This window comes from Hippocampus bargibanti, linkage group LG02 (assembly GCF_051943395.1).
Source record: "Hippocampus bargibanti isolate YZ-2025 linkage group LG02, ASM5194339v1, whole genome shotgun sequence".
Taxonomy (NCBI): domain Eukaryota; kingdom Metazoa; phylum Chordata; class Actinopteri; order Syngnathiformes; family Syngnathidae; genus Hippocampus; species Hippocampus bargibanti.
This window is the reverse complement of record NC_142735.1, coordinates 21,038,097-21,048,874: the sequence shown is the minus strand read 5'-3', so window position 1 is coordinate 21,048,874 and position 10,778 is coordinate 21,038,097. Positions and strand designations below refer to the sequence as shown.

Sequence of the window (10,778 nt, the reverse complement as noted above, 5' to 3'; positions counted from 1 at the left end):
ACTGCAACATAAATAAAATTGTGTAAAATGTCCAATAGCAAATTGTGATTATGGAGGACAACACTTATGGAGGGATTTTTATCTTGTGTGAGAATAAGCGGTTTGGAGAAGGGATTAATGTTTTGGCTACTTTTCGAGATCCATAGGGGGACTTGGCACTGTGTAGGGATTGAAATTTAAGAAACACTCCAACATCACTACAAAAGAGCCAAGTGACTTTATTGCGGATACTCGTAGTGAATAGTAGCTAAAACGACAGTCCTTCGTGTCGCTGTCGTTTCATTTGTAACCATGGACACACCACAGGCTGTGACATCCGGACCGTTGCTTGCGAGCCGGAAGTGGAGTGAATGAGGATCGCACCAGTACGTCATTTCCCAGCATTCCTTGCGAGCACCCGTTTTGACAAGCAGCCAATGGGCGCCATGACAGCCCGGCACATGACGACAGTGGGCTGAAGAAAGTTCCTGGCGGCCAACAGCTCGACGGCCCCCCACGGGAGAAACGCGCTTTGCGGGTGAGTCCAAACCCTTGTAGGCGACGCGAGCTGCCGAATACGTCTCGGGTGTCGTTTGGCAAACTTTGGCTGACGTTCGGTCCGAGTGTGTGCAAAGAAATGCAGAGCGTTTTTCGGGGAACGAGCTATGCTGGGCGCCTGGGCCTTGGCTATTTCCTGGTAAAGTCCTGCTCAGCTGTGCCTGCTGGAAGGAACAAGTTGGAAAAGTTGACTGCTGGCTTCACACGAATGAATATTCTTCTCTCGCTTTCATGGCCGCAATCGTGACCTCAGTCCGCATGGGGTCTTTTGCGTCGAGGTTTCCCAGAAAGCACGTTTAGCCATCGAGCTTTCAGTTTACAAGCGGCCTCCCAATTGTTGTGTGCACTTATACTGATTATCTCCCCGATACAATGATCATACGGCCGAGTTTCCAATGTGACGTTGTGTATCGGTTTCCTTTTGAATAATATTTCTTCGAGTCTCTCTTTTAGTGAGACTGTCTTACTTTGCCCAAATACTGTGAGGTTTGGTACATTCAAGCAAGACCCCACTGTAAATAAATAAATGCACATGCGCAGTGGGGTTTTCCAGCCTTCGCCGTTGTGCTTTGCTGTGGAACAAGATAAATCCTTCATCAGAAAGTGAACAAATGCTCGACAACTCCATACATACTGGGCATACGATCAGGATCAATACCACTGCAAGCAATGGTCTGCTTTAAGATTAATGTTGTTCAACTTTGTGCATTTGAAGGCAATGCTATAATGAGTGTGATGTCAAAAATGACACACCAAAGTATAAAAGCCGTAAAGGAATGTGTACAGTATGTTCCCAATGCCACCGATTCCAACCAGTGTGCAACAACGAATACAAAGTATTTGCCTCAGATTAAGAAAGGTTGTGAAAGACTAATTGATCCTTTCTGCTTGTCTTTGTGTCCTTCAGCCTGTGGAAAAGTGAACGATGGCTTCACCGATCTCTGTCTACAGCTCCAGCGTCTTGAATGCGCACATCTCCAGTGTAAGTGGGACCCATTTTGGAAATACGTGGTTGAGGAATAAGAAATAAAATGTGCATGTTTGTCCCTTTGTCCCCGTAGCCCTCCAGAGAGTCTCTGAAGATGGAGTTGTTGGCCCATGTCACCCTGCTGCCCGGAGAAGAGAGAATCATAGGTGGGAGGAAGATTTGAAGTCTCTATTGATTGGCATTTTATTTGACCTCCTCTTTTCCTATGCAGACAAGGACATCATCTACATCTGTCCGTTCAGCGGAGCCATCCAAGGCAAAGTTGTGATCACCAACTATCGACTCTACTTCAAGAGCTCAGATGCAGTAAGCTCATCGTGTTGCTGTATTTTAGTTTCAGCAGTTTTTTATTCATTAACTCATTCAGTGCCAGCCGATGTGCAAATATGTGTCCACTCCAGTGCCAGGGTTTTTGTCATTTTCACTCACATTGCTTGACCCACAGAATATTGAAGACTACATAAACATTCAATTGCGTGAAAGAAACCTTACTCTCTTCATCAGAAAAAAAGAATTCATTCCAAAGTTATATGGGTCTGGAGTTATCTGAACTTGAAATTGGGGCGGCTTTACACAATACATTACATACATATTGGATTGGATTTGCCTTTATTAGTCTCGCAGTGGAGAAATTTACATTTCACAGCAGCAAAGTGATGAAAGGATATTCAAGGATATTGATTTGTATTGCGCTTTCACAACAGCTGAAGCTGGAACAAAGCGCTAACATGGTCAAAAGGCAAATGCTGCCCCCTCGTGGAAGGGGAAAACATTGCCAGAGGTTGGAGCAGAGCTTTTTCGGCACCGCCGCAAGATAAAAAAAAAACGAACAAATTCCGTATTTGCGCTCAACGTTACACTTTTCAATTCCCGAATAAATTCGGAAATGGCAGCGAAAGGGTTAATTCCCATTCACAACGGAAGTTATCTCAAAATGTCACTCAAACATCATTTTAAGCAAACAAAAAGAACCACTCGCACAGTTATGCAAATAAGAATGAAAGCGTGCCTGCCTCAAGCTGTTTGTCACTTTCCGTTGAAGTTTAGTGGCAAAACAAAAACGTGTAGCTTGGTTGCAGAACACTCAAGACTGTATCTTACACCTCAGCTTGGTATTTGATTGATGATTTTCTCCAGGATGTGCCAATGACACTGGATGTTCCTCTTGGCGCCATCAGTCGCGTGGAGAAAATGGGCGGGGCATCAAGTCGAGGGGAAAACTCCTACGGCCTGGACATAACTTGCAAGGTGCTTTTCCCTCAGCTATGTTGACTTTTGGACCCACATTGACTTTCCCACCTTTCTTGATTATCTCCTTCTTTCAGGACATGCGAAACTTGAGGTTTGCACTGAAGCAGGAGGGCCACAGCAGAAGAGACATCTTTGAGCTGCTTTTCAAACACGCCTTCCCCGTCTCGCACGGACTGGTAGGAACACAGTCAAAGTCTGGCCTGCTGCGTGTTTCTCGGCTGCTGTATTAAAAAAATAAATACATGACTGATAGTAAATATTTATGAAAAAAAAGTTCAAATGGTCATCAAAGTTCTTTAACTCATTCACTAGCAGACGATGTGCCAAAATGTGTCCACTCCAGTGCCAGGGTTTTTGTCATTTTCACTCAAATTGCAGGACCCACAGAATATTGAGGACCACATAAACATTCAATGCAGCATCATAAACCTTAGACTCTCTTCTTTCATCCGAAAAAAATAGTTAATTCCTAAGTGATATGGGTCTGGAATTATCTGAGCTTGAAATGGGAGCTGTTCTACAAAAGGCAAATGCTGCCCCCTCATGGGAGGGAAAACATTGCCTGAGTTCTGACCAGCGCTTTTTCGCCCAAACCCGCAAGAAATACCAAAACCCGACCGAATTTGGCAATGGCTTTTAATGAGATAAATTAAAAATCAAATTTTAACAAAGGTCCATATTTTTGAATGATTTTTTTTCAGATCAAAAAGTTTAATCAATTGTTTTTCAATTTTTCTAATTGAAATTTGAAAATAATAAACATTAGAATTTTCCGTGATGTTGTACTTTCTTTCAATTAGTTTTAAATGTAAAGAACTACTTTGAATATTTTAGTGTCAAAAGTCAGTTTATTATCTTAAAAAAATCAACATTTCTCAGAATTATTTTGTTTTGTAAATGAATGCGAGTTGTACAACCCCATTTAGAATATTTTTAGTGTAAAAAATATAATCAAATATAATGTTTCAATTGAAAGTTTGAATTGCAGTAAACTTCAAATATTAAAATATTGAGTTTATTTTTTAATACATTAAACTTTTGATATCCTCAAACATCTCAAATAGTTTTGTGGCGTCTCCCTTTCATTTTGTTTGTGTTTTTTTTTTTGTGACATCCCTGCCCGATATAAATAGTGTTGTATGTCCCCTGTCCAGCCCCTGTTTGCATATGTGACTCAGGAGAAGTATGAAGAAAATGGCTGGAGTGTATACAGGCCTGTTGAGGAGCTCAGGCGGCAGGTAAACCAAATCGAAATCGTCTTTAAAAAAAACAACCAATAATTTAAAAAAAAAATGAATGTGTGACATCGTATGTGTGTGTTTCAGGGCTTACCCAACAACAAATGGCGCATTACCTTCATCAACAAGAATTACGAACTGTGTGACACGTACCCCACCGTGCTGGCTGTGCCCTTTAAGTCGAAAGAGGAAGACCTGAGGAGAGTGGCTTCCTTCAGGTCCAGAAGCCGCATTCCCGTGAGTTGATATGTGGCAGGCGAGACCGCCGTTTCCCGCCGCTAAGCGCTTGATGCCACGTTGGCCGACTCCGTCGCAGGTCCTGTCCTGGATCCACCGTGAGAACCAGGCAGTGATCGCGCGCTGCAGCCAGCCGCTGGTGGGCATGTCCGGGAAAAGGAACAAGGACGACGAGCGCTACCTGGACCTGATCAGGGATGCCAATGACACTGCTAAACTCACCATTTACGATGCTCGGCCCAACGTCAATGCCGTGGCCAACAAGGTCGCTCGACTTCTCTGAACGCCTTCGCTCTACCACCCCGTCCCCTTTTCACCTTTGACCTAAGCACCTCATTTCACAGGCCACAGGAGGCGGCTACGAAGGCGACGAGTACCACAACGCCGAGCTGATCTTCCTGGACATCCAAAACATCCACGTCATGCGGGAGTCCCTGAAGAAGCTCAAAGATATTGTTTACCCCACCGTTGAAGAATCCCACTGGCTGTCCAGTCTGGAGTCCACACACTGGCTAGAACACATCAAGGTCAATCTGCTTATTTTTATTTATTTATTTATTTATTGTTGTTTTGTTTTCTATTTCTTTTACTTTTATTTTGTTTTATTTTATTTATTTTGTTTATTTTTCTATTTTGTTTAATTTAATGTTATTTTATTTTTTCTGACCAATGATGAGCTTTAGCTCAGTACGTCTGTGTAAACTCTCAGTCGTACAGGAGTGGTCCATCGATGAAAAGGTTTCTTCAGCCGTCATCTGTACGTCTTTGAAGGTGTCGGATGTTTCGCTCCTCATCCGAAAAGCTTCGTCAATGAACTAAAGTTGTTTTGGTAGCTCTGGCCCTACACCAGCACAACTTTAATTCGCTGACTAAGCTTTTCGGATGAGGAGCGACACCTTCAAAGAAGTACAGATGACAGCTGAGGAAACCTTTTCATCGATTTAGCTGGTTAGCTAATGCATCTCAACGCGTTGCGTAGTTTCCCCAGTAAACATACACTCCATGGTGGTAAATATTGCCTTGATTTCTGACAAAATCAAGGCTTTCTGTTCTAATTATAAATAAAATTTATTATTATTATTATTTGACTGTGAAGTGCCCTTGAGAGTTTTGAAAGCCGCATATAAATGAAATGTATTATTATTATTAATTTGATGTATTGCGTGGTTGTGTATAATTTTCTCTCTGGACACTTTGAAAACTTGCTGGCTTGGTTGCTTTTTAAAGTTGGGTACACTCTGCTTTCTGACACGTCCAGACTTTTGTCAAAAGTATACTCCAAGCCATTCATTCAATTGTTTTACAATTACACAAAATTAGATGTTTTCTTAACTGAGCTTGTCCGAAATTACCACCAGAGAGGGAGCATTTACTGGAGCAACTCCTCAACATGTTGAGCTGCATTAGCTAGCCAGCTAAAAGCTCATCAGTAGCTAGACTGATCCCCATGAATGCAAGTTAAGTTGATCACCCGACTCCTTGTGTCCAAGCCAATGGAAAAATGCATCACGAATGAATCCTGTCATTTTCACCAAGACAAAAGATGGATGCAATAGGATATTATCTGTTTCAATTCAGTATTTGTGTTTGAAGCATTGTCGCCACAAGACTGTTCAATGAATGGTCTTCTTGTTCGAAGGCGGAGTGGGAGGGTTGACTTTGTGTGTCGGTGCGTGTGTAGCTCGTATTGTCTGGAGCCATCCAAGTGGCAGACAAAGTGTCCGGCGGCAACTCAGTCGTGGTCCACTGCAGCGACGGCTGGGACAGGACTGCTCAGCTAACATCTCTGGCCATGCTCATGCTAGACAGCCACTACCGCACGCTCAAAGGACTTCAGGTCAGTGAGTGCGCCTTGTCCCACCAGCGATGAAATGCATCTCACCTTTGTCTCTACAGGTGCTCATCGAGAAGGAGTGGGTCAGCTTTGGACACAAATTTGCGTCCGTAAGGAACTTTTTTTTTTTTTTACCCATTTGTCTCATCTCTGCAGTGGATTATCATTTGGCTTAACAACAGTCTGTGTCTGTGTGTGCGCGCGTGTGCAGAGGATAGGACACGGTGACAAGAACCATGCCGATCAAGACAGGTCGCCCATCTTTGTCCAGTTCATGGACTGCATATGGCAGATGACCAAGCAGGTATAAGTGCCACCAGTCTTATTTTGCAGCAAAGTACACACATACACAATATATCCCCTCCTTTTTTCAATTACTTGTAGATTCAAATGTTCTGATTCTACTAAATGTGTATTAAATGACCAACTGAGAGAGTCTTGAATGCCAAAAATCTTTTTTTTTTTGTAACGGATGTAATCAAAGAAATAAATCAGCTCCTATTTGTTTTTATTTTGGCCCAAATTAGCAAGTGAATAAACCAGCCTAGTCTGTCTGTCTGCCTGCCTGCCTGCCTGCCTGCCTGCCTGTGTATGTCTGTTTTTACTTATACTTTTATTTATATTCTTATGTATTTATTTCTGTTTATGTATTATTTTTGTTTCATTGTTTATATTTTTGTGTATTTTTTATGTTTGTATTTATATTTTTGTTTAGTGATTTATTTTGTTTGTCCATTTTTTAAATTTTTGGTTTAGTTTTTATAACTGTATTTACATTGCGTATACATTTTTATATACATATATGTTTGTTTATTTACTTATATATATATATATATATATATATATATGTTTATTGTTTATATTTGTTGTTTCTTTATTTTTATATTTTAGTTTATTTTTTTATGATTGTATATATTTATTTATTTTGTATTTGTTTATTTTTTATAGTTGTGTTTGTTTTTTATAGTTATTTATGTATACATTTTTAGATACATATGTTTGTTTATTTATATATACTTATATACCAAACACCCAATAACCTACGTCCAATTTCTCATCTTCCATTTATCGCTAAAATTCTCGAAAAAACTGTTGCCTCTCACCTCACTCACAATAACCTCTACGAACAATTCCAGTCTGGTTTCCGTCCCCGCCACAGCACTGAATCAGCCCTCATAAAAATCACAAATGATCTTCTCATAGCAGCAGATACCGGTTCCCTCTACTCTCATCCTTCTTGATCAATCTGCAGCCTTTCACACCATTTCTCACCCCATCCTCCTCAACCTACTATCCACTCTAGGCGTCACACACACCCCACTTATCTGGTTTCATTCTTATCTCACTGGCCGCTCACAGTTTATCCAAATTAACTCATTCACTTCACGGTTCTCTCCTGTGTCTTCTGGTGTGCCCCAAGGGTCTGTTCTGGGGCCCCTTCTCTTTATTACATACCTTCTTCCCCTTGGTGATATCTTCTGCAATTTTGGCATTCACTTTCACTGCTTCGCGGATGACGTCCAACTCTACCTCTCCAGTAAACCCAACGCCTCTCTTCCACCTGCATCCCTTACACTTTGCCTCTCAGAAATCAAATCCTGGTTTTACCATAACTTTCTCAAATTAAACAGCGAAAAAACTGAACTTCTCCTTGTCGGTACAAAATCCACCCTTCACAAAGCAAACAGTTTCTCTCTCACCATTGACAATTCTACCGTGTCCCCCGCCCTTCAGGTTAAGAGCCTGGGTGTCATCCTCGAAAGCACACTATCTTTTCACTCCCATATAAATAACATAACTCTGCATAGTTCCAACTCCTTAAAATCAATTGTCTCCGTCCCTCTCTCACCCCTCACACCACTGCTATCCTCATCCACAGTCTCGTCACCTCCCGTATTGATGATTGTTATTCACTTCTTTTCGGGCTCAATCAAAAATTTCTCCATAAACTCCAACACGCATACTTTCAGCGATGCGATGATTCCGCTTGATACCACTGACACCAAGTATTAAATATATTTGACATAATAATGGAAAGCAATCTAAAATAATATCTTTGCTGCTGTCTCCGCAGTTCCCCACGGCCTTCGAGTTCAATGAGCGCCTCCTGCTGACCATCCTGGACCACCTGTACAGCTGTCGCTTCGGGACCTTCCTTTACAACTGCGAGAGTGCGCGAGAGCACAACGTGAGTGCTACGATAGAGATTGACGCGTGCGTGTGTGTGTGTGCGTGCGTGCGTGTGAGCGTCTGGCCGCAAAAGTACTCAACTGAGCATGCGCCCGTGTTTCGCCGGCAGGCCCTGCGGCAAAAGACGGTGTCTCTGTGGTCGTTGGTCAACAGTAAGACAGACGTTTATTTGAACCCGTTCTACACACCCGAGTCGGGCAGAGTCCTTTATCCTGTGGCCAGCATGCGCCATCTCGAACTCTGGGTCACCTACTACATACGCTGGAACCCACGCATCCAACAACAGGTGAGAAACGCACTCACTGTGCGTCGCGTGTCGCACCCGATCACGTCTCTGTCTGTGTTTGTGTGGTCGCCAGCAGCAGAGCCCAGTAGAGCAACGCTACCTGGAGCTATTGGCGCTCCGCGACGAGTACATCAAGAAACTGGAGGAATTGCAGCTTTCTGACTCGCCGGCGCCCCCCTCGGCTCGACTGGCTAACAGCGGTTCTAGCGCCAACACCTCGTCGTCGTCCACATCGTCCTCCACGCAGCAGCAGTACACGCACCTCCACACGCCCTTCTGAGGGACACCTTATGTTGTGCACGCACATGCTTGCACACCGTTCACTGCTGGTGTGTCTGTGCAGTGCTAACCAAGTACGTTAATAGAACTTTTTATAGATGTATGCAATATGGCACCATGCAGCCTTGTCACTACACACACACACACACACACACACACACAAGCCTTAAAAACATTTCCTGGCTTTTTATTCCAAGGGCTTGCAAAAACACACTGATCATGGTCATTGTGCTGACTGAAGACACACCAAAAACACACAAAACACACACCATTTGAAGTCGGGGTGAGCACGCAGAGTTGAAGTGCAGCAAGAATGATGGCGTCACAAAGAGGTTAGAATGCCACGAATCTGTTCACTTGCCATTTCCTGTGTTTGGATCACTATCGATCGTACAAGACGGTCGCCACGTCGCCGTGTCTTGGTCAGGCGCAGAGGTTTTCCCGCGCTTCAAAAAGCCTCCCCGGGGATGCTATGCTAATGTCAATGTTCAAAATGGTGTCGGGCAGTTTTCCTTATGTCTTCGTAGCTATTCCGATTTGCATTTGGTTCACCAGGAGAAATGTCCGTGACTTGAAGCCCTGCTGTCCTTTGTCGCAATAACGGTCGTTTCCAGAGCCAAAAAGCAAATTGGCACCGCCGCTGAGCTGGTTGGATACTCGACTGTCGTTCAAACGTGTGCCTTGATTCCCCTCTGCGCGTCACGTGTGGGATTCCTCATTGACATTTTTTGAGGCTCCTAAGCTGCGCTTTGCTTTTCTGTCAACCTGACAGGGTCCGGCTCTTGTGAGCCCGTCAATTACAATGTCTCAAAAAGTCCCCACATATACTAAGGGAACAGTCGAAAACAGTGGTCCCCAACTTTTTCCGGTTCATACAATTTCGATTCTATTTGTGGGCCGGCTACCATTGGCATTTCTTTACTTGTCACATCATTACTTCCTCACGCTTATTCATATGATCCAACAGAATTTTTATATTGCTCATTCTTAAGGACAACCGCTTCATTTACTCCATCCCACTTTGGAAATACCGCCACACTTTTGATAGTGAGGAGTTTCATTTCTCAAAAATACCTTCACATACGCGTTCACCTGCACCTTTATGTCAATGTTTACGTCTTTGTATTAATTCCTGTGGTAAAGATAACCGGAACTGAGCTGCGAACTGGTGGTTGGGGCCACTGCTGTAGCGTGTTTCACGAAAAGCAACTCCAACTTTATTTTATGTCTGAATACTGTCTAGAAATTGTTACCAAAATGTATGCGGATATCTCTACTCACACAAGTATGCATCATGATATTATGAGTGGGCATAAGTAGAGATTTCCGAAAATATTTTTGTACCGATTAATAACTGTTTTTGGACAGTAAGCAATGAGGCATATTAAGGCTTGTAAAGCTGTCCCGGTCAAGTGTTCATCTTGTATATTGTCGTTGACCCTTTTCATCAATTCACTCTTATTTAGAGAGAGAAGTTCTCCTCTTGGAAGTCGTTGGATGTCCCAAAAAGTTCCCAAACAGGGTAATTTGGCCGATTGAGAAGCCTTCATATAATTTTGGGGTGGGAGTTGGGGGTTGTCCATTTGAGATGAAACTGTTCTTCTTGAAACTTCTTTTCTCTAAGCACCAGATTCAGGATGTGATTACCTCAGTCCAAAGCTATTTTACGCTTTCAAGATCGCGACTTGTAAAACACAAACATTTATCGTGTGTCAAATCTTTTACTTTGATGGAGGAAAATGAAGGGAATGTTTTTTTTTTATTTTTTTTTTATCTTTCATTTTTTGGTGGGAAGTGTTTATATACTACTCGACTTAATTTGGTGTCTTTTGTGGTTTGCTTCCTTTTGCTGCTCTTCGTTTTTTTTTTTTTTTTTTTTTTTTTTTTTTTTTTTTTTTTTCACAAAAAGGGAAGAAGAAAACGAGCACCATCAATCAT

General features: G+C 42.6%; 1 protein-coding gene across 2 annotated transcripts; it reads left to right on the top strand.

Moving 5' to 3' along the window:
• The first annotated feature begins 399 nt into the window (after positions 1 to 399).
• On the top strand, positions 400 to 10,694 carry mtm1 (myotubularin 1). 2 transcript variants are annotated; one of them, XM_088989963.1, is made up of 16 exons: positions 400 to 517; positions 1,445 to 1,519; positions 1,599 to 1,671; positions 1,737 to 1,831; positions 2,663 to 2,773; positions 2,851 to 2,952; positions 3,931 to 4,014; positions 4,102 to 4,251; positions 4,331 to 4,516; positions 4,596 to 4,778; positions 5,933 to 6,088; positions 6,148 to 6,195; positions 6,297 to 6,389; positions 8,160 to 8,273; positions 8,385 to 8,561; positions 8,635 to 10,694. In XM_088989963.1, the coding sequence occupies exons 2-16, from the start codon at positions 1,463 to 1,465 to the stop codon at positions 8,839 to 8,841; spliced, it is 1,836 nt and encodes a 611-aa protein (XP_088846089.1). In that variant the 5' UTR covers positions 400 to 517; positions 1,445 to 1,462; the 3' UTR covers positions 8,842 to 10,694. The 2 variants fall into 2 exon arrangements, with proteins under 2 accessions (XP_088846089.1, XP_088846090.1); XM_088989964.1 differs by having other exon boundaries at positions 8,638 to 10,693.
• Positions 10,695 to 10,778: the final 84 nt, after the last annotated feature.

What these genes read in the sequence shown, in the direction of transcription:
- mtm1 (XM_088989963.1), top strand. Translation starts at nt 1,463, where the DNA reads ATGGCTTCACCGATCTCTGTCTACAGCTCCAGCGTCTTGAATGCGCAC. An exon ending in GGTCCAGAAGCCGCATTCCC is followed by an intron (nt 4,252 to 4,330) that starts GTGAGTTGATAT and finishes ACTCCGTCGCAG; the next exon opens with GTCCTGTCCTGGATCCACCG. An exon ending in TCAATGCCGTGGCCAACAAG is followed by an intron (nt 4,517 to 4,595) that starts GTCGCTCGACTT and finishes CTCATTTCACAG; the next exon opens with GCCACAGGAGGCGGCTACGA.